General features: G+C 45.0%; 2 protein-coding genes across 2 annotated transcripts; both read right to left on the bottom strand.

Annotated features, from left to right (window-relative positions):
• Window positions 1-179: 179 nt before the first annotated feature.
• On the bottom strand, window positions 180-12,600 carry LOC141056803 (uncharacterized). Its single transcript, XM_073553286.1, has 7 exons — window positions 12,503-12,600; window positions 10,639-10,788; window positions 10,330-10,509; window positions 9,981-10,104; window positions 9,800-9,897; window positions 9,511-9,601; window positions 180-2,430 (listed from the first exon to the last, which is right to left on the bottom strand). The coding sequence occupies exons 2-7, from the start codon at window positions 10,714-10,716 to the stop codon at window positions 1,223-1,225; spliced, it is 1,779 nt and encodes a 592-aa protein (XP_073409387.1). The 5' UTR covers window positions 10,717-10,788; window positions 12,503-12,600; the 3' UTR covers window positions 180-1,222.
• LOC141056839 (gastrula zinc finger protein XlCGF66.1-like) lies at window positions 12,530-25,640 on the bottom strand. Its single transcript, XM_073553308.1, has 4 exons — window positions 25,332-25,640; window positions 18,390-18,539; window positions 17,346-17,525; window positions 12,530-12,807 (listed from the first exon to the last, which is right to left on the bottom strand). Exons 2-4 carry the CDS (start codon window positions 18,465-18,467, stop codon window positions 12,667-12,669), a joined length of 399 nt encoding a protein of 132 aa, XP_073409409.1. The 5' UTR covers window positions 18,468-18,539; window positions 25,332-25,640; the 3' UTR covers window positions 12,530-12,666.

The raw sequence follows: 25,640 nt of genomic DNA, 5'->3' as shown, positions 1-25,640 counted from the left end.
AAGTGTAGGAAGATGACAATCCATTCAGTCCATACAAGGTAAAAGGCCAGTTGATCCGAGGATCACAACCTGGCATCTCCAAACATATCCATGGTTCAGCGATGGTGAATGGAGCAGATCTGTGTTCTTCCAACCGAGGCTAAAAACCCCTAGGTTGTTTCCTGTAGAATGATAGATCCGTGTCCCTCGTGATGTAAAAACTATGAAGTATATAGTTTGAAGTCTGGGATCTGCCGATATGTGGCTAGCTTTCTGTTTCAGATAACATGATACACGATTTTAATTTTTTTTTGTCCAGTCTCGCTTGAATATAGGTCAATATTAAATAGTCACCTGATGAGTCTCCTTTGGTGAGGACGATGAAACGCATAGAAATAAGAGACTTGGAGAGTGAGTGTGTATACATCACCTCACCCTATATACTGAAATGTGGGGTATATGTTTTTTTTCTCTTAGTCATCTACTGACTAATATTCAGGGGGTGAATTATGGGTATAGTTTTACATTTGGAATTAATAAAGTTTCGTTTTATCCCTTTGTCAGCAAACATGAGGAATGACAAGAGACAACCCATTTAACAAAATTCAAGTTTGGTTAAAACTATTCCAACATTATGAACATAAAAAAGGCTTCTCCCCTATGTGACATCTCTGATGTTTATTAACAGCTGATTTCCAAGTATAATATTTCCCACATTAAGAAAATAAAAAAGGCTTCTCCCCTGTGTGACTGATCTGATGTCTAACAAAAACCGCTTTCCGGTTAAAATATTTCCGAGATTCTGAACAGGAAAAAGGCTTCTCCCCTGTGTGGGTTCTCTGGTGTTGTGGCTCAGTAGTTATCTCTGCAGCCTTGTAGTGCTGTAGTCCTGGGTTCAACTCCCACCAAGACAACATCTGCAAGGAGTTTGTATGTTCTCCTCGTATTTGCGTGGGTTTCCTCACACATTCCAAAGACATACTGATAGGGAATTTACATTGTGAGCCCTATTGGGGACAGTGATGATAATGTGTGCAAACTGTAAAGGGCTGCGGAATATGTTAGCACTATATAAAAAGAAAGATTATTATTATTAGTAAGATTCCATTTCTGGTTAAAACATTTCCACATTATGAACAGGAAAAATGGCTTCTCTGATGTGATCAAGATTTATTTTCCATTTAACAAGAAAGAAGTTTCTCCCCTGTGTGTTATTTGGTGTGGAACAAGACTCGCTTTCTGGTTAAAAATTGTTAGACATTCTGATCATGAAAAAGATTTCTCCCTTTGGGTGCGTTCTCTGGTGCCTAACACAATCTGATTTAGTGCAAAAACATTTCCCACATTCTGAACATGAAAAAGGCTTCTCCCCTGTGTGAATTTTCTGGTGTCTAACAAAATGTGATTTATGTGCAAAACATTTCCCACATTCTGAACAGCAAAAAGGCTTCTCCCCTGTGTGAGTTTTATGGTGATTAACCAAATCTGATTTCTGGTTAAAACATTTCCCACATTCTGAACAGGAAAAAGGCTTCTCCCCTGTGTGAGTTCTATGGTGATAAACCAATTGTGATTTCCAGTTAAAACATTTCCCACATTCTGAACAGGAAAAAGGCTTCTCCCCTGTGTGAGTTCTATGGTGATTTACCAAATCTGGTTTCTGGTTAAAACATTTCCCACATTCTGAACAGGAAAAACGCTTCTCCCCAGTGTGAGTTCTGTTGTGATTAACCAAATCTGATTTCTGGTTAAAACATTTCCCACATTCTGAACAGGAAAAAGGCTTCTCCCCTGTGTGAGTTCTATGGTGATTAACCAAATTTGATTTCTGGTTAAAACATTTCCCACATTCTGAACAGGGAAAAGGCTTCTCTCCTGTGTGAGTTCTCTGGTGAGTAACAAAATGTGATTTCTGTATAAAACATTTCCCACATTCTGAACAGGAAAAACGCTTCTCCCCTGTGTGAGTTCTATGGTGATTAACCAAATCTGATTTCTGGATAAAACATTTCCCACATTCTGAACAGGAAAAAGGCTTCTCCCCTGTGTGAGTTCTATGGTGATTAAGCAAATTTGATTTCCGGTTAAAACATTTCCCACATTCTGAACAGGAAAAAGGCTTCTCCCCTGTGTGAGTTCTTTGGTGTCTAACAAATTGTGATTTCCATGTAAAACATTTCCCACATTCTGAACATGAGAATGACTTCTTTGCTTTAGGAGAAGTTTGTTTTTTAATGGCTCTTTTGTGACATTGATTTCCCTTAGTAGTCAGTAATGAATCAGAAGATGGGACCTGTTTCATAGGATCAGATGACAAATCTTTGCTATGAATGGATGATGATATATCTGGAGTAACAGCAATCACTTCAGTTGTATCTTGTAGGATCTCGAGATCATCAGATTTAAAAATTGAAGATGTCAGCTGTCCCTCTGATCTCCTGGTACAGTCATCTGCTAAGATAAAAAACAATTATTATTTATTAATAAAATATCCTTAAGTTTTATATTTTTGAACATGTCTACTTAAACTGTCCATAAAAATGGCAAGCTATGTAAAAACCTTTAATTATTTACCAAGACAATGACAGTTCACAGTCTAATAGAAAACCTTGTTGGATGAGCCAGTAGTGTGTGGTGTTCAACTGTTTGTTCATTCTGCCTCCCAAATAACAAATATAAAGAAACCAATCAATGTTATGTAGGCGAAATAATACCAATTCTCATCTCACAAAAACAAGTCCCCACTCAGGTCCATCATCTGTCAATGGAAAAACAGAGGTTCCCGCACTATTAGTGGCTCAAAGGCTGCTGAAAAGGAACAAGGTTTCTATAAACCAATCCAGCAAAATCCGCTCTCACTCCGGAGTCTTGCAGTGTGTGCAAACAACATTTAGGATTCCTGTATTTAGCAATATTATAGTGAGAAGAACCCACTTAATTTGCGATGTGTGTCTCCTGGAGCACAATCTGGGCACTATGTGCTGGGTAAGAAAATGGCAAATGTGTAATTTTCACTCTCCAACATCCACTGCGTGTTAATTTCCGGAAAGTGTCTGTGGAGTCAAAATATTCACTCCTCCTACACGTGGTCAAAATTGTTGGTACCCCTCGTTTAATGACAGAAAAACCCACAATGGTCACAGAAATAACTTGAATCTGACAAAAGTAATAATAAATAAAAAATTTATGAAAATTAACAAATGAAAGTCAGACATTGTTTTTCAGCCATGCTTCCACAGAAGTAAAACTCATGAAATAGGGCTGGACAGAAATGACGGTTCCCTTAACTACAATATTTTGTTGCACAACCTTTTGAGGCAATCACTGCAATCAAACGATTTCTGTAACTGTCAATGAGACTTCTGCACCTCCCGACAGGTATTTTGGGCCACTCCTCAAGAGCAACTTCTCCAGTTCTCGTGTTTGAAGGTTGCCTTTTCCAGATGACATGTTTCAGCTCTTTTCAAAGATGCTCATTAGGATTTAGGTCAGGGTTCATAGAAGGCCACTTCAGAATAGTCCAATGTTTCCTCTTAGCCATTCTTGCATGTTTTTAGCTGTGTATTGTGTGTCATTATCCTGCTGCAAGATCCATGACCTGCAACTGAGATCAAGATTTCTGACATTGGGCAGCACATTTCTCTCTAGAATCCCTTGATAGTCTTGAGATTTCATTGTACCCTGCAGATTCTAGACACCCTGTGCCAGATGCAGCAAAGCAGCCCCAGAACGTAACAGAACCTCCTCCATGTTTCACAGTAGGGACAGCATTCTTTCTGTGATATGTTTCATTTTTCCATCTGAGAACATAGAGCTGATGTGCCTTGCCAGATAGTTCCATTTTATCTCATCTGTCCATAGGAAATTCTCCCAGATTTGTAGCTTGTCAACATGTAGTTTAGCAAATTTCAGTCTGTTTTTTTATGATTTTTTTTCAACAATGGTGTCCTCCTTGGTCATCTCCCATGAAGTCCACTTTGGCTCATACGACAGATGGTGGTATCTGACATTGATGTTCCTTGAGCTTGAAGTTCACCTTTAATCTGTTTAGAAGTTTTTCTGGGCTCTTTTGTTACCATTCGTATTATCCGTCTCTTTGGTTTGTCACCAATTTTCCTCATATGGCCATGTCCATGGAGGTTGGCTACAGTCCTATGGATATTAAATTTCTGAATAATATGTGCAACTGTACTCACAAGAATATGAAGCTGCTTGGAGATGGTCTTATAACTTTTACCTGTAACATGTTTGTGTATAATTTTCTTTCTAATCTCCTGAGACAACTCTTTCCTTCGCTTCCTCTGGTCCATGTTGAGTGTGATACCCACCATGTCACCACACAGCACAGTGAGTATCTGTAGCCTCTATACAGGCCACTCACTGATTGCAGGATTGTAGACACCTGTGATGCTAATTAGTGGACACACCAAGATTTACACATTCTGTGGAAGCTTGATTGAAAAGCAATGTCTGACTTTCATTTGTTCATTTTCATAGATTTTTTATTTATTATTACTTTTGTCAGATTTAAGTTATTTCTGTGACCATTGTGGATTTTTCTGTCATTAAACGAGGGGTAACAACAATTTTGACCCCGTGTGTATAGATTATAACCTTCGGTGAATTAGTTAATAACATGGAATCACTTTATGGGGATTTTGACTGTTCTGGTTTTCTGTCATTTAGTTATATTAGGGCTTCTGCATATGGTGTGTCCAATCTCATCTGGGATCTGTTCCTGCTGTCCAGCTGGAGTAATCTACTCCATACTTCAGCCAACTGGAAAGTACCACACCCTACTAAAGCGCAAAGCACATGGCCGGAATCTGCCAGATACAGCGCTGTCTCCTCTGGTTCAGTCCTCTGTGCTCAGCTTGTGGCTTGTGTATTTGTGTCCTGTTGTGACCGTGGCCCGTTTACTGACTACTCTTGTGTCTTCTGATTCTGTCCTTCTGGTTCTGACCCAGCTACCTGACTATTCTCCTTGCCATCTAATACTACAGAATAGCAGGTAACACCATGGTCCAAGCCTAGGGGTCCCAGTGTAAGTCCAGATCCATGTGAGGGTGTTAAAGGGCGATGAGCAAGTCAATCCTTGGGATATGGAAAGCAGAGAAGATAGAGCCAAGCATGTTCATGGTGGACATCTTTTGAGCTGCCAGGTGACCATGAACAGTGCTCCCAATACATTGTGTCTGCAAACTATTCCAGCAAGATCTGCATTCAAATAGCTAAATGGCGCTCCTTCCCTTCTGAACACTGCCATGTGCCCAGACAGTAGTGTACAACCGTATATAGAGTATAGTGCGAAGATGGAAAATAATTTGTAAGATCCATTTGTTTTCTATTATCCTTTGTGAATAATTTACCACCACATAAAGTGACACACGTCAGATATTAATAATGGGGCCTGATTAACACAAAACTGGCTGCGGGAAGAGGTTAAATCAGAGTATATTGGACACTACTGTAATCAAACACTGTGACTATAGACAATAACATCTACTGAAATGATCAAACTCCACAGTCACCATCAGTAATAAATGAGCAGCTGGTGGTGAAACCTCTCTGGGTAATTAGAGTATGGGGCTCGGTGACCTCACAATCTATACTATCGTAAGGGCCAATATTTTCTGTCAGATGAGCTTCATGAAGAAATATTACACATTTATAGAGAACTGTGTATAATAGTGCAGAGCTGAGATGTCTTAAAGGGAACCTGTCAGCAGGATTGTGCTCAGTAACCTACAGACACTGTCAGGTCGGCGCCGTTATACTGATTACAGTGATACCTGGTGATGAAATCCGTCTTGTGGTTGTTGTGTAATCTGTATTTGTAGTTTTCAGTTAATGAGATTCTCGTGCTCTGGGGCGGGGCTGTGGGCGGGGCTTTATGTGGTGCTCTGATTCCATATTCCTCTGTACTGGCTTATGACAGGTCGCTGACCCCTCACTGACCTGCCCCCATTATTACATAATGCATATAATAGCAATAATAATATATTATTGCTGATAATGCCTATAATATTGTGGCTATTGTGAGGCTTAGAAAAAATTACATCCAGCACAATGTCACCGGCGATGGCGGCGCCTGTCCAGTGGCATCTATAAGTAAGAGATAGAGGCTACTGGACAGGGGCCGCTGGTGTCATTTTACAGGATGTAATTTTTTTTCTAAGCCTCACAATAGCCACAATATTATAGGCATTATCTATATATATATATATTTACCTAAAATTGTCTGTCATCCACTTCCATCTGGATGTCCTCGAATCCCACAATCCACCGCGCCGCACCGGAAGTACGCCAACCACCATATTGGAATACCAAAGTGATGGGTATTCCAATATGGCACCTGCTGGTGATACCAGGCCCTTCCACAGTACCACCAGTGGGATACCACCGGGACCCTCCCGCCACCACCGGACCCGCCGCTGCCTGCCCACCCACCTCTGTCACAGCTGGCAGGAAAGACCGCAGCTTGCCGCCTGTGCTGGAGATGGGGTGCGGGCGCCCTCTGGTGACGCCACACCCCAACTACAGCACAGGCCGCAACCCGCAGTCTTTCCTGCCAGCTAGCCGCTGCTAGAACCCCCCCGCCGCTGGACCCGCCGCTGCCTGCCCACCATGTACATACACACACATACTTACATACACACATGTACTCACACACACACACACACATACTCACATGTACTCACATACACACACATACTTACATACACACATGTACTCACATACACACACATACACACATGTACTCACATACACACACATGTACCCACATACACACACATGTACCCACATACACACACATGTACCCACATACACACACACACATCTCCAGCACAGGCCGCAAACCACCCTCTTTCCTGCCGGCTGGCCGCTGCTAGAACCCCCCCGCCGCTGCCTGCCCAACATATACATATACACACACGTACGTACTCACATTCACATACACACACACACACACACATACACACATGTACTCACACACACACACATCTCCAGCACAGGCCGCAAACCACCCTCTTTCCTGCCGGCTGTGACTGCACGGTGGTGGGTGCACAGGCAGCTGCGGGACACACACACGTACACACACCCCCACATGTACACACACATACACTTCCCTCTCGATGCGATAACATCGGGCACACCTCTAGTTAACAATAATATCAACACTATTATATGTATTATGTTATAATGGGGGGCAGGTCAGTGAGGGATCAGCGACCTGTCATAAGCCAATACAGATGAATATGTAATCATAGCACCACATAAAGCCCCGCCCACAGCCCCGCCCACAGCCCCGCCCCAGAGCACGAGAATCTCATTAACTGAAAACTACAAATACAGATTACACAACAGTAAACCAGAGTTGCCCTCATTTATGGTGGAGCATTGGAGCTACTATGGATCCTGACCAGAAGATTAGAGAAAATAATATTGCTCCCCATTTCAGGAGAGACTGTGCAGTAATCTGAATTCCTTAGGATCAGAAACAATGTAATGTATGACGTGGAGTGACTCCATGACACCAGGGCTGGAGCCAACACATCTCCTGCAGGCGGGAATAAATGTATATTACAGCCCTCAGCCACGCACAGCTTAGAGATCTATCATGGCACAGGTGGAATGTTTGTCCTGGAGATTATCACAATCCTCCTTTAAGTTAGTTGGTTTTAATACAAATGGAAAAGTCAGGATAAAGGGAAACTCTGCTGTTATTGGACAGAAATTCACACTTGGCCTAAATGTGCAGTGAGGTTATGTGCACATGTTGTGGAACTCCCGTGGAAGTTACCGCGAGAATTCCGGAATTCCATTCCGTGGGAAAATCGCATTTTTAATTCCCGCGATTTTCCGTCGGAAAAACTAGCGTTTTGCAAGCGTAATTAGCTTGCAGAATGCTAGCGTTTTCCAAGCAATCTGTAGCATCGCTTGGAGAACTGATTGACAGGTTGGTCACACTCGTCAAACATAGTGTTTGACAAGTGTGACCAACGTTTTACTATTGAGGCTGCCTATGCGGCATCAGTAGTAAAAGATAGAATGTAGAAAATAGTAAAAAAATAAAAAATACAAAAATCGGGCCATATTCACCTTCCGGCGTCCCGCGCAGCGTCCCCAGGCCTCCGCGATCCTCCGGCAGGTCCCGTTCCCAGTGATGCATTGCGGCAATGACCTTTGACGTCGCGGTCTCGCGAGATCGCTACATGATCGCAACACGCGACGTCAGCAAAGGCATCGCAATGCATTACTGGGAACGGGAGCTGCCGCGTGTATTGCTGAGGCCTGGGGATGCTGCGCGGGATGCCGGAAGGTGAATATAACCCGATTTTTTTATTTTAATTCTATTTTTTACAGGGATATGGTACCCAGAGCCTGGAGGACAGTCTCCTCTCCTCCGAACCGTGGGTACCATCCGCAAATGTTCTGCTTACTTTTCGCATGGTGGGCACAGCCACATGCGGAAAGTAAGCAGAACAATGCATCCCTATGTGGGCGGAATCGCCGCGATTCCGCAAATTAATGAGCATGCTGCGGATTTTACCGCGAAGCGATTCCGCCGCGGGAAAAGCCGCAGCATTAGCACAGCATTGCAGAATCCCATAGAATAGCATGGGTTGCTGTTTTTTGCGTTTTTGCGGTAAAAACTGCCGCGAAAAAAACGCGATGTGTGAACGCAGCCTTACTGTTGTTAATCATAAAAGGGAAGTTTGGCCAGAAAGACTGGACCTGGTCTTGTAGGGACCATGAGACATTCAGCAGCACAGAAGGGAGAGAAGATTCATCCGATAAGATCTCAGGGATCTAGGAAACCAACAGCATCATTACCCTCCGCTTTCTCTTACAGGCCCAGCATAAGATTTTTCTACAAGTGATTTTCTATCTTGTCAGCACATTCTACGTACGCTGTCATTTGGCTTTATAGTTACAGATCTGGGCAGGTAACGGTCAGCGTCTCCTAATGTGGAGGAGAGAATAGCTAATTCCTGTCTCTTTGTCTTGAGAATAAACTTCAGTTGTGTGCAAGTCTTTACTGAGAAAAGAGTAGACATGTAAGGCCGGGATCACACTACTGTGTGTGATGTGAGAAACTCGCACGAGTCTCTCGCATCAACAGCCATGTATTTCTATGCAGCCGCAGCTCCAGTCCTGAGAGTCATGCGTTTCTTGCATCACACACGGTAGTTTGATTCCGGCCTAACTCTGTATTCGGTGTGACTCTTTAAGCGCGCACTCGGCCTATATTGGGTCAGGTACAAGTAATCATATAGATATCGCTTTAAGGGATCACCCTCACACTTATCCCAGGGGGTAGGTGGATCCTCCAGGTGGTAAGTTCTATAGAAAAGGGCTTTCACTGCCCAAAGTTATTTGAACAATTTTGGGTGGAGGAGAATGTTGTGGTCTAGAGGCAAAATGGTGATCATGGTAATACGGCCGGACTACACCACCGATAAAGCAGCCACAGCCGGTGACTGAGAGGAATCTGTGACTTCTCTGCATTCAGTGGTTACTACTCACCTGGGTAGTCATATGTGGGAATCTCCTCTTTACACCGCTCATCACCCCTCACATATGTCTCTGTAGTATTAATATGGGTCAGATCTTCACCCTGAAACAAATATTGTAAAAGTCACAGACAGATGGAGAAGTCCCATCTATGATCAGCTCTAATCCTGCCATCTCCACCGTTCTCATCACACAAGTATAAAACATATAATACTGGTGGATAAAACAAGACTGAGCACAAGACCTTCACAGCCGTCTACACATCATAGGGGAGATCTCCTGACACCTTCTCTCCATCTACCTGATGATCCTGAGGAGCACTGGGATCTTCTTGGTTACAGTCCTGTGGAAGAAGAGGACGGGGACATCTCTCTGGTGTTGTCTTCTTACTGGATAGATCTGGAGGAAACACATACAGGGACTGAATTCATTCTCTACATACAGATAATTATAGGCCGTGTGTATTTAGTCCTGTCTATTACCTGGAGATGTGAGGGGCTGGGGAACCTCCATTATGACGTTCTTGTACAGATCTCTGTGTCCTTCTAAATACTCCCACTCCTCCATGGAGAAATAGACAGCGACATCCTGACACCTTATAGGAACCTGATACATACAATGATACCGTCATCCCCCGATCCCTTCATAGTGTTACTGTATAATGTCGGTCTGTCATTCCAAGGATGTTGTTCTAAGGATAACATCTGAAATATGCCTGAAAACGACTCCCTGCTATAGATGCTTCATTATTATTATTACTATGCTTCACTATTACTATCACTCTGACAATACTGTTACTGTATAATGTCCCAGCATTCCCAGCAGTGTCACCTCTCCAGTCAGCAGCTCCATCATCTTGTAGATGAGTTCTAGGATCTTCTGGTCATTGATGTCCTCATGGATCAGGGGGTGAGGTGGAGGCCCCGTGATTGGGCTCAGGGTTCTTCCCCATCCCTCAGACAGAGAGTCCTGACTGCGATCACTAGAGGTCTTCTTCACCACTGTGTAATCCTGGTTATGTAGAGGCACATAAATAAATCTCACTACAGACATTCCCAGAGTCCTCATCTCTCCAGTTCTGTCCATCTGTTATTCCCATAGATAAGAATGATGTAATGTGACGTCATCAGAATCTCTCACCTCTCCAGTGAGACGGAAGAGGATCTCTAGGGTGAGTTGTAATATCCTCTCCGCCATCTTGTCTCTGTCCATATCCATCCCTGATGGGTAAATCAGGAAAATTCTCTTCTGTAGAAGATCTTCACTGAGAGGTTCCGATATTGTAGAGACCTGAATGAGAAGAAGATGATCCGATGTAACATCATAAGAATCCTGTGTAATAATACAATGACAGCAGCAATCTGCAGAGTCGGGAGATATGACTCTGCCAAATATATATATATACATACACACACATATCTATCTATCTATCTATATATAATTTCACCAAAGAAAGTAAGGACTGCAACACTCACTGATCCATATTGAAAGTACATAGTTTATTTGTAGCAAAAGTGTAAAACTTCATGGCCGGGAGGCTGAAGAAAGGAGTGAGCAAACTGACGACAGCCTAACAGCGCTTCCACGGGTTAGCTCTATATAATCGTCTAATTCTGTCTGTAACGGAAATCCCGCGTTGCTGATTGGTCACGCCTGGGGACATCACTGAAGGTGGAGGAAGATGGCACCCGCAGCAGTCCTCCACAGAAACTCCAGCGATGTGCCCTGCCTTAACTTGAGCAGAGGAGGGCGAAAAACCCCCGGTCAGCAAGGGGCAAGCCTAAGGCAGGACGCAGATGCTGTTCAGAAGGAAATCTCCACACCGCCCGAACACCGGGTAGCGGTGATGTCACCACAGAGAAGGAAGATGGCGCGTGCAGCAGGCAGACACGGAACCTTCACCAGCGGTGTGCCCATGGAAAACAAGGTCAGATGAGGGTCCAGCCCCCCCGGTCTGCAAGGGGCAATCTCAAAGTCGATCCCAGAAGCCTTTCGAAAGCAATTTTCTACACCACCCGTTAAATATATATTTGGCAGAGTCATATATCCCGACTCTGCAGATTGCATGCTGTCGTAGTAGGCCCAGACCAGATGGTATGGAGATGAATGAGGGAGACCAAAGTTCAAAAATAGACTTTCCTTCACTTAACAAGACCTTGATGAGAAGTATATACATCAGATGGCAGGCACAACACTTTATGAATGCTTCTTCTGCATTATGCAGTCAGGAACTTTCCGGTTACATGCGGCAGTACATAACCTTTGCTATAAGCCACAATAGTGCAGCAAACCTGAGCTAATGACCTCTTCCTGCTCTGTGTCTCCGCTATGTTCCCTGCCTGGAATCCGAATTCTTACTGCCATTATATCTTTGCTTTCCTTCAGAACGTACTATCTGATGTCTCCCTCCTGGCACACAACACCATATCAATTCAGGAGGACGGCAATCAGATAGACCAAAGGCCTGGATTTCTCACTTTCTATCTGACTCATCACAAGGAAATTGTTCTCCTGTGTGGCCATGTAGCTCAGTATGAGGTCTCCCACACAGTATGACGACCCCCCAGCACCTCACACAGTATTATGGCGAGAGATGAGCGAATATTTCGATGCTCGGTTCACGATCGCCTAATTTGCAATATTTGCTGATTTAATCGCAGAATATAGCCAAATATGCACAGCACAAAAGCCGGTGTTTCCCAAGCTGTGTGGCAGTGTGGTAAACACCGGTGTAGCACTTCTGATTGGTGGTAAAATCCTCCCTGCCGGTCACAGAGCCGCGGTTCCCACGCTGTCAGAACACAGCATGACTGCTCAGTTGTGATCGGAGGTAAAAAGTTTACCTCCGGTCACTGGTGTCAGCTGTAATCCTGCCATCTCCACCGCTCTCATTACACAAGTATAAAACATATAATACTGGTGGATAAAACAAGACTGAGCACAAGACCTTCACAGCCGTCTACACATCATAGGGGAGATCTCCTGACACCTTCTCTCCATCTACCTGATGATCCTGAGGAGCACTGGGATCTTCTTGGTTACAGTCCTGTGGAAGAAGAGGACGGGGACATCTCTCTGGTGTTGTCCTCTTACTGGATAGATCTGGAGGAAACACATACAGGGACTGAATTCATTCTCTACATACAGATAATTATAGGCCGTGTGTATTTAGTCCTGTCTATTACCTGGAGATGTGAGGGGCTGGGGAACCTCCATTATGACGTTCTTGTACAGATCTCTGTGTCCTTCTAAATACTCCCACTCCTCCATGGAGAAATAGACAGCGACATCCTGACACCTTATAGGAACCTGACACATACAATGATACCGTCATCCCCCCGATCCCTTCATAGTGTTACTGTATAATGTCGGTCTGTTATTCCAAGGATGTCGTTCTAAGGATAACATCTGAAATATGCCTGAAAATGACTCCCTGCTATAGATGCTTCATTATTATTATTACTATGCTTCACTATTACTATCACTCTGACAATCGATCTGCTTCATCCACAGGTATGTGTTCTGGCTGCAAAACCATCATCACCCATCTTTCCTGAACCCCAATCACCCCTGTATCTGTCTGCTATCACTGGTATGTGTTCTGGCTGCAATACTATCTCCCTTTGCATTTCCTCTTGTGACTTCTAATTAATCATCTCCTGTGTCTGGATCCAGTCCCCCTACTGCTCCTCACTTTCTGATCACACCTGGGCCCTTTCAGGTGCTGTTAAGTTAGTATAAATACAGACTAAAGCTCCCGTCACACATAGCGACGCACCAGCGATCCCGACAATGATATGACCTTGTCAGGATCGCTGATGTGTTGCTATATGATCGCTGGTGAGCTGCCAAACAGGCAGATCTCATCAGCGATCAGGACCAGCGACACGGGGGTAACAAGCATGCGCGTCGCTTAGTTACCCGCTGTGTACCTTGGATACCAGCGTGCTGGCGCTGGGAGCTGGTATCCAAGGTACACAGCGGGTAACTAAGCGACATGCGCGCTTGTTACCCGCGGTTTACCTTGGATACCAGCTCGCTGATGGATCGTCTCCCGCTGCCACACGCAGCGATGCGTGCTGGCCAGCGGGAGACCAACGATCAAAAAAATGTCCAGGGCATTCGAGCACGATCAGCGATACCCGGCGGGGGGGGGCGGTCGCTGATACGTCATACACAGCGAGATGGCTGATGAGATCGCTGTTGCGTCACAAAACTTGTGACACAGCAGCGATCTCGCTGTGTGTGACGGGGGCTTAAGAGGTCAGCCTGACCTCGGTCTGTTATTCCAAGGATGTCTTCTAAGGATAACATCTGAAATGAGCCTGAAGTGACCAGAAGGTACGACTAACCGCTGCGTTTACATGTTCTAAATTTCTTTTGCCTTCTAAATTACTCTCACCATGCTGACATACGCACAAACAGTTTTGGCTCCACTACTCCTCACTCTCCGCTATCCGCAAACCCCAGCACCCGCTAACCAAATAATAATCTCTTCTTCCCTCTTGCCTCCCCACCTGACCTCCTCTGCTGACCTGCTCCTCGACCTCAGAGCTCTCCTAATAAAATACAAAACAAGCCACCCACCCTCCTCCCACATGCTCTCCCTCTTTCTGCTTCTCCTCACTGCTGGCGACATATCTCCCAACCCTGGACCCCAACAGCCCATACCTCCCATTATTACCCCTTTCTATCGTTCCCAAATCAACACAAACACCAGAAATCTTTCCCACCTCAAATCCGTGCCCTTGACACCCACCACCCTGCTCCCACTCTCTGGATCACTCTGGAATGCCCGCTCCATCTGCAATAAACTCCATGTGATTCACAACCTCTTTACCTCTCATAATTTTTCCTTCCTTGGCCTCACCGAAGAATGGCTGACACCCTCTGACACAGCCTCCCCTGCTGCGCTGTGTTACGGCGGCTTCCACTTCACCCACACTCCTCGCCCTGGCAACAGACATGCGGGAGGAGTGGGCCTTCTCCTTTTTCCAACTGCACCTTCAACCCAATCCCACCTCTACCCCCCCTTATCGTCCCCTCTTTTGAAGTCCACTCTGTCTGCATCTACTTTCCCTCCAACCTCCAAGTGGCCGTCATATACCGACCTCCAGGCCCGACCACTGCCTTCATTGACCAATTCTCCACCTGGCTCCTTCACTTTCTCTCTGCTGACATTTCCACCATCATCATGGGTGACTTCAACATCCCCAATGACACCCACCATTCAGCAGCCTCCAAACTCCTGTCCCTTACTTCATCTTTTGGACTTACTCAGTGGTCCTCCTCAGCCACCCACACAGACGGACATACATACATTAGACCTGGTGTTCACCCGCCTCTGCTCTTTCTAACTTCACCACCTCCCCTCTCCCTTTATCTGACCACCATCTATGCACTTTCTCATCCCTGTCCTCCTCCTGTCACCCATGTCCAGCAGCATGCGCACCCCCGCAGAAACCTCACATCTAGACACTCGCTCACACTCTGACTCTATTTTACCACTGTCCTCCATATCTTTACTCCACGACACTGACAATGCCACTACTTTCTATAATGCCACTCTTGCATCAGCCATCGACTCGATCGCCCCTATCATGCATAACAGAGTGCGACGAATCAACAGACAACCCTGGCACAATAACACCACTAAAAAGCTTTGGCAAGCATCCAGAATTGCTGAACGGCGCTGGAAGAAAACGCATTCGCAAGACGACTTCACTGCACTCAAACAAGCAACACTCGCATTCAAATCTGCCCTCACATCTGCTAAACAGGCCTTCTTTACATCCCTTGTATCTTCCTTATCCCACAACCCCAAACAGTTGTTCAGTACTTTTAACTCCCTCCTCCGCCCACCACTGCCCCCTCCAACCTCCCTCATCTCTGCCGAGGACTTTGCCGCACACTTCAAAAACAAGATAGACCAAACATGGCAAGTCTTTATTGCTCAACTACCACAACCTTTTTGCACACCAGACCAATGCCCAAACCCCATAACCTCCTTATCCAACATCACTGAAGGGGAGCTTGCTCATCTTCTCTCCAAATCACACCTCACCACTTGTGCACTTGACCCCATTGCCATCCCACCTCCTCCCCAACCTCACCACCACACTTATCCCATCCCTAACCCACCTCTTCAACCTATCACTAACTTCTGGTACCTTCCCTTCCGCTTTCAAACATGCCACAATCACGCCTATCCTTAAAAAGCCAACCCTCGACCCAACAGTCACGTCCAGCTATCGCCCAATATCGCTGCTCCCATTCACTTGTAAACTCCTGGAGCAGCATGTCCACGCTGAACTTTCCTTCCACCTCTCATCTAACTTGCTCTTTGACAATCTAAAATCTGGCTTCCGTCCCCATCATTCCACTGAGACAGCCCTGACCAAAATTACCAACGACCTACTTACAGCCAAAGCTAACGGACAATACTCTATACTCCTCCTTCTAGATCTGTCCTCTGCTTTCGACAGTTGACCACTGCCTCCTACTACAGATCCTCTCCTCCTTCAGCATCAAAGACCTCGCCCTATCCTGGAATTCCTCATACCTTTCCAACCGCACATTCAGCGTCTCCCACTCCCACACTACCTCCTCATCCCACCCTCTCTCTGTTGGAGTCCCCCAAGGCTCTGTTCTAGGACCCCTACTCTTCTCAATCTATACACTTGGCCTGGGGCAACTCAGTCCCACGGATTCCAGTACCACCGTTATGCCGATGATACTCAGATCTACCTCTCTGGCCCAGACATCACCTCTCTGCTCTCCAGAATCCCGGAGTGTCTATCACCTATATCCTCCTTCTCCTCTCGCTTCCTCAAACTCAACGTGGACAAATCTGAACTAATCATCTTTCCCCCCATCTCACAGATCTTCCTTACCCGACCTTTCCATAACAATTGACATCACGCTTTCCCCCCTACCGGAGGTCCGCTGCCTTGGAATAACCCTTGACTCTACCCTTTTCTTCAAACCAAAAAAAAACTCACATTCAAACTCTCTCCATCTCCTTTCGCCTCCAGCTCAAATATTTCCAGAATCCGTCCCTTCCTGAACCCTCAATCTACTAAACTACTTGTGCATGCCCTCATCATCTCCCGCCTCGACTACTGCAACATCCTTTTCTGTGGCTTCCCTGCTAAAACCCTTGCACCTCTCCAGTCCATCCTTAACTTTGCACCTGACTAATTCATCTCTCTCCTCGCTACTCCTCCGCTTCTCCCCTCTGCAAATCTCTTCACTGGCTCCCATTCCCTCAGCGTATCCAATTCAAATTGCTAATACTGACCTACAAGGCCATCTATAACCTGTCTCCGCCATACATCTCTGAACTAATCTCCCGATACCTTCCATCACGTAATCTCTGGTCCTCCCAAGACCTCCTTCTCTCCTCCACACTTATTCGCTCCTCACCCAACCACCTCCAAGACTTCTCCCGAATAGCCCCCATCCTCTGGAATTCCCTGCCACAACACGTCCGGCTATCATCCACACTCGGATCCTTCAGACGGAACCTGACAACCCACCTCTTCAGGAAAGCCTACAGCTTACAATGATCCCCGCTGCCTCCTCACCACTACCGGAGATATCACCTCACCATCACTGGAGCTGCTGCAACCCCCCCAACCTACTGTCTCCTTCCCCACCATCCTGTAGCATGTAAGCCCGAAAGGACAGGGTCCTTTCCCCTCTGTATCAGTCGGTCATTGATAGTTTGCTTACTGTAAGTGACATCTGTAATTTGTATGGAACCCCTTCTCATGTACAGCACCATGGAACCAATGGTACTTTATAAATAAATAATAATAATGTTCCAGCATTCCCAGCAGTGTCACCTCTCCAGTCAGCAGCTCAATCATCTTGTAGATGAGGTCTAGGTTCTTCTGATGATTGATGTCCTCATGGATCAGGGGGTGAGGTGGAGGCCCCGTGATTGGGCTCAGGGGTCTTCCACATCCCTCAGACACAGGGTCCTGACAGCGATCACTAGAGGTCTTCTTCACCACTGTGTAATCCTGGTAATGGAGAGAAACATTAATAAATCACTAGACATTTCCAGAGTCCTCACCTCTCCAGTTCTGTCCATTTGTTATTCCCATAGATAAAAATGATGTAATTGTCACATGGACCCGTCCTGTGTGACATGGCTCGCAGGCCGGTAACTAAAACAAGACAAGGGGTAGGGAAACAGTTTCAACGGTGGGCCCTGCGATAGGGAAAGGGGACGTGGAGACCTCCTGCACTCCCCTGAGTCAGTGTCCCTAAAGTTCCCTATACCGGTTCCGCACCGGGCGCCGATCAGGAACCTGTCGCCCCAGCACACCCTACACCTATCCCTTGCTAGGGAGCTGGGTGGCGCAGGCACTGGCCCCCCCGCTGTACTAATACACACTAAGGAAAAACACAAACAGGGAAACACCACTTAGCTTTACTCTGTTACACCGCAGCTCTCCTACTGAATCGCTGCCTCCAAGCTCTGTCAGAGCTAGGGAAATCCCCTATAACTCCTTTCACACCAGGGCTAAGACAGTGTTGCCAGGACCTCGCTCTAGATCCTTCCTCCACCAAGGATGGTTGAAATGAACACTATCACCAACACTGATTGCAACACCTGTGACTCTTTTATAGCAGAGCCAGCAATCACACCTGCATTATAATCATGTGCACTTAACTAAAGAAACAAGAGTGCAATGACGCTCACCACCACCGGGGGGCAAACTTAAAACAAACGACACCACAGTGCAATAATCCTAATGGCCACCGGGGGCAAAAACCAAACTTAAGCACAGCTTTGGGAAAAAAAAAGGTTACCTGTGCTCTCATATGTCCTGATCCAGCATGGATCAAGACAGTAATGTGACGTCATCAGAATCTCTCACCTCTCCAGTGAGACGGAAGAGGATCTCTAGGGTGAGGTGTAATATCCTCTCCGCCATCTTGTCTCTGTCCATATCCATCCTTGGTGGGTAAATCAGGAAAATTCTCTTCTGTAGAAGATCTTCCCTGAGAGGATCCGATATTGTAGAGACCTGAATGAGAAGAAGATGATCCGATGTAACATCATAAGAATCCTGTGTAATAATACAATTACTGGAGATAATAAGGGAAACATATGAGGAGATTTATTATCTTACAGGGTTTAGTTTTCTTCCCTGACATCTACTAATAAAACCTATATATTTAGGCCACAGACAACAAGCAGTTTCCTCCTCGGAGTCGGCAGCTGAACATGTTCCTCATAGACTCATCTTCCATAACGCTAATTCTCGTCTCATTACCGACACTGGAATCGACATTAGCAATACTGCAGGAGAGATTCATTACACGCGACATGAGAAATAACTCCTTCATGATGAGGACGACATCTTCATCTTCTACTACGGCTCTAGAGACAGATGTGGCCAGAGTCGGTCACTGCCTCCATCCCCACCGGCCGTCTATATGAAGGTTTCCCGTCTTCCCCGCACTGGAATCTTCTATCACGTTAGATCTCAGCTCTGAGTCACACACAGAAGTTTGAGGCTTTTAGAAAAGATTTTTTGTTTCCACAAACACAACGGACAGAAATGATCTGATCCCAAAGTCTCCATGTACAGTGATTTATGGGGTTTATTTCTGGCCTTAGGCTTTCCTATATTACTGGAAAAACTCCAGAAAAAGCCGATATTAAAATGTTTCTAAAGAAAATTGGCTCCAACAATTCTTGTAAAAAGAAAAAAATATGTAAAAAGCAGAAGACACAATTTATAATTTTTAAACATGATAAAGATTTATTAAAAAGAAATTAATCTCTTTGTGCCCCAGAACATACATGTACACCGCAGGGACGACACAGAGGAGGCTTCAACAATAACCCTGAAAAGCAAACATGGCATCTAAGAAGGTGTGACAGAGTTTGGCTGAATGCCCCCCGCCTCCAAGTACTCGATAGTATGGGGCGGCCTAGTTACTCCGATACTTACATGCCTAATAATGGGGTCTGGGCTGCAATGTATGAAGGTCTATTAGGCCGGGCCAGAGGCAGCGTCCAATAAGTTACCTTATAACGCCCCCATACACATTAGACTAAAGTTCCATGAAAGCACTGATTTCGGGGGGTTTGGCCGACCATATAATGTATTTGGGGGCCTCCCGACAGATGATGTCAGGGCAGAGAAGGATCTGACATCCTGAATTTCAGAGGATAATCCGTTTGTTCTTCCTGTAGATAATCCTCCGCTGGAGGAGTCTGGAGGCGACTCTCTCATACAGACCACAGGAAAGCTGGAATATTTGTGTGTATGGGGGAGTCGGGAGAGATCACCGTCTGCCAAATGACCTTTCAGCCAACTCTGATCTCATGCGTATGGGGCCGTTAGTATTACACTGACAGGCAGTGATGATACACGGCACTACAGTAGTACAGGGCATCACCGGAGCCATCAGAGGCTTGTATGTTGTGTGATCGCACTGATCAGAGGGGTTTAAAAAAAGATTTAAAGTGGAAAAAAATCACAGTTTCAGCAACAAGAAATATCCATCACTATATGGAAAGCAGAGTCACTGCACAATGTTAGTTACGTCGCGTCCATAACTACTTTATTATACTCTATTATCCTGTACACAGTGGAGTAGATAGAAATCACAGGTCCCACAGCAATAGCTGGAATTGGACCCTCCAATGTAAAGAAAAGAAAAATCTATCTATATACACTGTTCAAAAATATAAAGGGAACACTTAACCCCTTTCCTGACATCCGACGTACTATCCCGTCCACGGTACCCGGGCCCGTATGACCGTGGACGGGATAGTACGTCTACCGCGATCAGCGGCGCCCACGTAGTGAGCGCCGCTGATCGCGGACGGGTGTCAGCTGATTATCACAGCTGACACCCGGCACAATGTGTCAGGGGCGGTCACGGACCGCCCCCGACACGTTAACCCCTTGCACACCGCGATCAAACATGATCGCGGTGTACCGGGAGTTAAAGGGAAGCATCGGCAGGGAGGGGGCTCCCTCCGTGCTTCCCTGAGCCCCCCACGGCAGCGCAATGTGCAGCGCTGCTGCAGGGGGCTCTTTCCCTACAGGCCCCCGGATCCAAGATGGCGACGGGGGCCTTCGGGGGCCTGCAGGAATCTGGCTTCCTCAATGCCTGCAAAGCGCAGGCATGAGGAAGCCTTCGGCACTGCCAGTGACAGATCGCTGTCACAGGACAGTGATGTCCCACCTGGGACGATGTAATAAAGTAAAAAAAAAATTAAAAAAAACTGTAAAAATAATTTAAAAAAAAAAAAAAAAAAAAAAAAAAATCGCCAAATAAATTAGTAAAAAAAAAAAAAAAAAAAATATTCCCCAATAAATTCATTTTTTTAAAATAAAATAAAAAAAAAAAAACAATAAAAGTATACATATTAGGTATCGCCGCGTCCGTAACGACGCGCCCTATAAAACTGTCCCATTAGTTAACCCCTTTAGCGAACCCCTTAAAAAATAAAAATAAAAAATGAAGCAAAAAATAATGATTTATTATCATACCGCCAAACAAAAAGTGTAATAACGTGCGATCAAAAAGACGCATATAAATATCCATGGTACCACTGAAAACGTCATCTTGTCCCACAAAAAAACGAGCCGCCACACAGCATCATCAGCGAAAAAATAAAAAAGTTATAGCTCGCAGAATAAAGCGATGCAAAAATAATTATTTTTTATATAAAATAGTTTTCATTGCATAAAACCGACAAAACATAAAAAAACGACCTAAATGAGGTATCGCTGTAACCGTACTGACCCGAAGAATACAACCGCTTTATCAATTTTACCGCACGCGGAACGGTGTAAACGCACTCCCCCAAAAGAAATTCATGAAACGCTGGTTTTTGTTCATTCTGCGTCCCAAAAATCGATCAAAAAATGTCACATGCCCGAAAATGGTACCGATAAAAACGTCAACTTGTCCCGCAAAACATAAGACCTCACATGACTCGGTGGGTCAAAATACGGAAAAATTATAGCTCTCAATATGTGGTGATGCAAAAACTAGTTTTACAATAAAAAGCGTCTTTTAGCGTGTGACAGCTGCCAAATATAAAAACCCGCCATAAATAGTAAATCAAACCCCCCGATATCACCCCCTTAGTTAGGGAAAAATAATAAAATAAAAAAAAATGTATTTATTTCCATTTTTCCATTAGGGCTAGGGTTAGGGCTAGGGTTAGGGCTTGGGTTAGGGCTAGGGGTGTGTTGGGGTTCGGGTTGGAGTTAGAATTGGGGGTTTCCACTGTTTGGGCACATCAGGGGCTCTCCAAATGCAACATTGCGTCTGACCTCAATTCCAGCCAATTCTGAGTTGAAAAAGTCATATGGTGCTCCTTCCCTTCCATGCCATGCGCCCTCTGCCATGCGCCCAAACAGTGTTTTACCCCCACACATAGGGTATCAGCCTACTCAGGACAAATTGCAAAACAATTTTTGGGGTCCAATTTCTCCTGTTACCCTTAGGAAAATAAAAAATTGGGGGCAAAAATATCATTTTTGTGGAAAAAAATGATTTTTTTTATTTTCACGTCCAAGCGTTATAAACTTCTGTGAAGCACTTGGGGGTTCAAAGTGCTCACCACACATCTAGATAAGTTCCGTGGGGGGGTCTAGTGTCCAAAATGGGGTCACTTGTGGGGAGTTTCAATAGTTTAGGTACATCAGGGGCTCTCCAAACGCACATGACACCCGCAGACCATTCCATCAAAGTCTGCATTCCAAAACGTCACTGCTTCCCTTCCGAGCCCCGACGTGTGTCCATACAGTAGTTTTCTCCCACATATGGGGTGTCAGCGTACTCAGGACAAATTGGACAACAACTTTTGGGGTCCAATTTCTCCTGTTACCCTTGGGAAAATTAAAAAATTGGGGACTAATTGATCATGTTTGTGGAAAAAATACGATTTTTTTATTTTCATGCCCGGGCATTATAAACTTCTGTGAAGCCCTTGGGGGTTCAAAGTGCTCACCACACATCTAGAAAAGTTCCTTAGGGGTTCTCGTTTCCAAAATGGGGTCATTTGTGGGTGTTTCCACTGTTTAGGTACATTAGGGGCTCTCCAAAGGCAACATGACACCCGCAGACCATTCCATCAAAGTCTGCATTCCAAAACGTCACTACTTCCCTTCCGAGCCCTGACGTGTGTCCATACAGTAGTTTTCTCCCACATATGGGGTGTCAGCGTACTCAGGACAAATTGGACAACAACTTTTGGGGTTCAATTTCTCCTGTTACCCTTGGGAAAATGAAAAAATTGTGGACTAATTGATCATGTTTGTGGAAAAAATACGATTTTTTTATTTTCATGCCCTGGCATTATAAACTTCTGTGAAGCCCTTGGGGGTTCAAAGTGCTCACCTCATATCTAGATAAGTTCCTTAGGGGGTCTAGTTTTCAAAATGGTGTCATTTGTGGGGGGTTTCCACTGTTTAGGTACATCAGGGGTTCTCCAATCGCGACATGGTGTCCGATCTCAATTCCAGCCAAAAACGTCAAATGGCGCTGCTTCCCTTTCGAGCTCTGCCATGCGCCCAAATAGTGGTTCACCCCCACATTTGGGGTATCAGCGTACTCAGGACAAATTGCACAATAACTTTTAGGGTGCTGTTACCCTTGGAAAAATAAGAATTGAGGGTGAAAAGATCATTTTTGTGGAAAAAATATGATTTTTTAATTGTACGGCTTTATGTTATAAACTTCTGTGAAGCCCTTGGGGGTTCAAAGTTCTCACCACACATCTAGATAAGTTCCTTAGGGGGTCTAGTTTCCAAAATGGTGTCATTTGTGGGGGTTTTCCACTGTTTTGGTACATCAGGGGTTTTCCAATCGCGACATGATGTCCGATCTCAATTCCAGCCAAAAACGTCAAATGGCGCTGCTTCCCTTCCGAGCTCTGCCATGCGCCCAAATAGTGGTTTACCCCCACATGTGGGGTATCAGCGTACTCAGGACAAATTGCACAATAACTTTTAGGGTGCTGTTACCCTTGGAAAAATAAGAATTGAGGGTGAAAAGATCATTTTTGTGGAACAAATATGATTTTTTAATTGTACGGCTTTATGTTATAAACTTCTGTGAAGCACTTGGGGGTTCAAAGTTCTCACCACACATCTAGATAAGTTCCTTAGGGGGTCTAGTTTCCAAAATGGTGTCATTTGTGGGGGGTTTCCACTGTTTTGGTACATCAGGGGTTTTCCAATCGCGACATGATGTCCGATCTCAATTCCAGCCAAAAACGTCAAATGGCGCTGCTTCCCTTCCGAGCTCTGCCATGCTCCCAAATAGTGGTTTACCCCCACATGTGGGGTATCAGCATACTCAGGACAAATTGCACAATAACTTTTAGGGTCCTGTTACCCTTGGAAAATAAAAATTGGGGTGAAAAGATCATTTTTGTGGAAAAAATATGATTTTTTAATTGTACCGCTGTACGTTATAAACTTCTGTAAAGCCCTTGTGGGTTCAAAGTTCTCACCACATATCTAGATAAGTTCCTTGGGGGGTCTAGTTTCCAAAATGGGGTCACTTGTAGGGGGTTTCCACTGTTTAGGTACATCAGGGACTCTCCAAACGTGACATGGCGTCCGATCTGAATTCCAGCCAATTTTGCTTTGAAAAAGTCAAACGGCGCTCCTTCCATTCTGAGCTCTGCCATGCTCCCGAAACAGTCGTTCCCCCCCACAAATCAGGTATCTGCGTACTCAGGACAAATTGCACAATAACTTTTGCAGTTCAATTTCTCCTGTTACCCTTGGTAAAATAAAAAAAATTGAACCTGAAGTATTTTTTTTATGAAAAAAAGTTAGATGTTCATTTTTTTTTAAATATTCAAAAAACATTCACTAGACCCCTGTACAGCTGTATTAGTGATGGGTAGCTCCCGAAGGAGCCGGCTCTAAGAGCCAGCTCTTTATAGTGAATCATATGAGCCGGCTCCTGGCATGGAGCCAATTGAAATTTAAACGGCTCTTTGCCAGTTCACGTTCCACAGTCAGTCCCCTCTTGCCCCGCCCCTCCCGGCAGTAGTCACTCTGATCTTATCCAGGAGACTGAGAAAGAATGCATGCTCCTCCTGCTGCCACACATAGCACTGACTCACAGCCCCGCCCCCCTCCAATCTGTGACAAGCATTCCTTGCCCTCTTGTGATTGTTTTTAAGTTAACACACACACAGTTAACATGTTGCACTTTTAAAAATGGTTTTCTGCTGCTGTTTTGAGCATTTGTTATATTTTTGCACATTTTATATTTGTTAATATTTTCATACTAAACAGAATACACAAAATGTTATTTTGGAAATTATCAGGTTTAAAGGGGTAGGCTCAATTCTTACCTTTCCCGGCTCCAGCGCTGCATTTTCTCTTATGCCCCTGCCTCAGGGGGCGGGGCCGGAGATGCGACAGGCAGTTCTGTGCGCACGCATGACATGCGCACAGAACTCCGTGATTGACCTCCGGGGACCGATCGCACAGCTCCGTGCTGTCACCGCCCGACCCACAACGGCACAAATTCCTTATCTAAATCCGCCTGGATGCAGATGCGACATGTGACACTGCAGTTTTGCTGCAGACTGTTTGCAGCAGACAGCCCACAGCGAACTTGCCAAGTGTGAAGGTAGCTTTAAAATGTGGCACTGATAATTAGGATCTTGTTGCTATTTTGCATGTTCATTTTGTGTTTGTTAAAGTTTTTACAGCAAATAATATAAAATCTGGTTATTCTGGAAACTATTCTGTTTTATGTCATAAATTGGCACGTGTAGATTTTTACTAAAAGGTATACAATCATGGGTTAACACATACCAGAATTTGGCTTCAATTTGAAAGCCAAAGGTAATATGAAATGAAGAGCCGTTTTTGGAGCCAATAGAGCCGTCTTTTTTTGGTGTGCCGATCCAAAAGAACCGGCTCACCAAAAAAATCACATTTTACCCATCACTAAGCTGTATAATGAGGCCCAGGCTTTATAGTGAAGGGACAGGAGTGAGGGCCTGTTCCCAGGAGCTACAGTCTGAGGAAAGGCCTAAAAAGCCTTCACTAGACCCCTGTACAGCTGTATAATGAGGCCCAGGCTTTATAGTGAAGGGACAGGAGTGAGGGGCTGTTCCCAGG

Source organism: Dendrobates tinctorius, unplaced genomic scaffold, assembly GCF_039654945.1.
Source record: "Dendrobates tinctorius isolate UK_male_01 unplaced genomic scaffold, ASM3965494v1 ptg000200l, whole genome shotgun sequence".
NCBI classification, from domain to species: Eukaryota; Metazoa; Chordata; class Amphibia; order Anura; family Dendrobatidae; genus Dendrobates; species Dendrobates tinctorius.
Note: the sequence above shows the minus strand (reverse complement) of the source record. Positions and strands in the feature narration are given on the sequence as shown.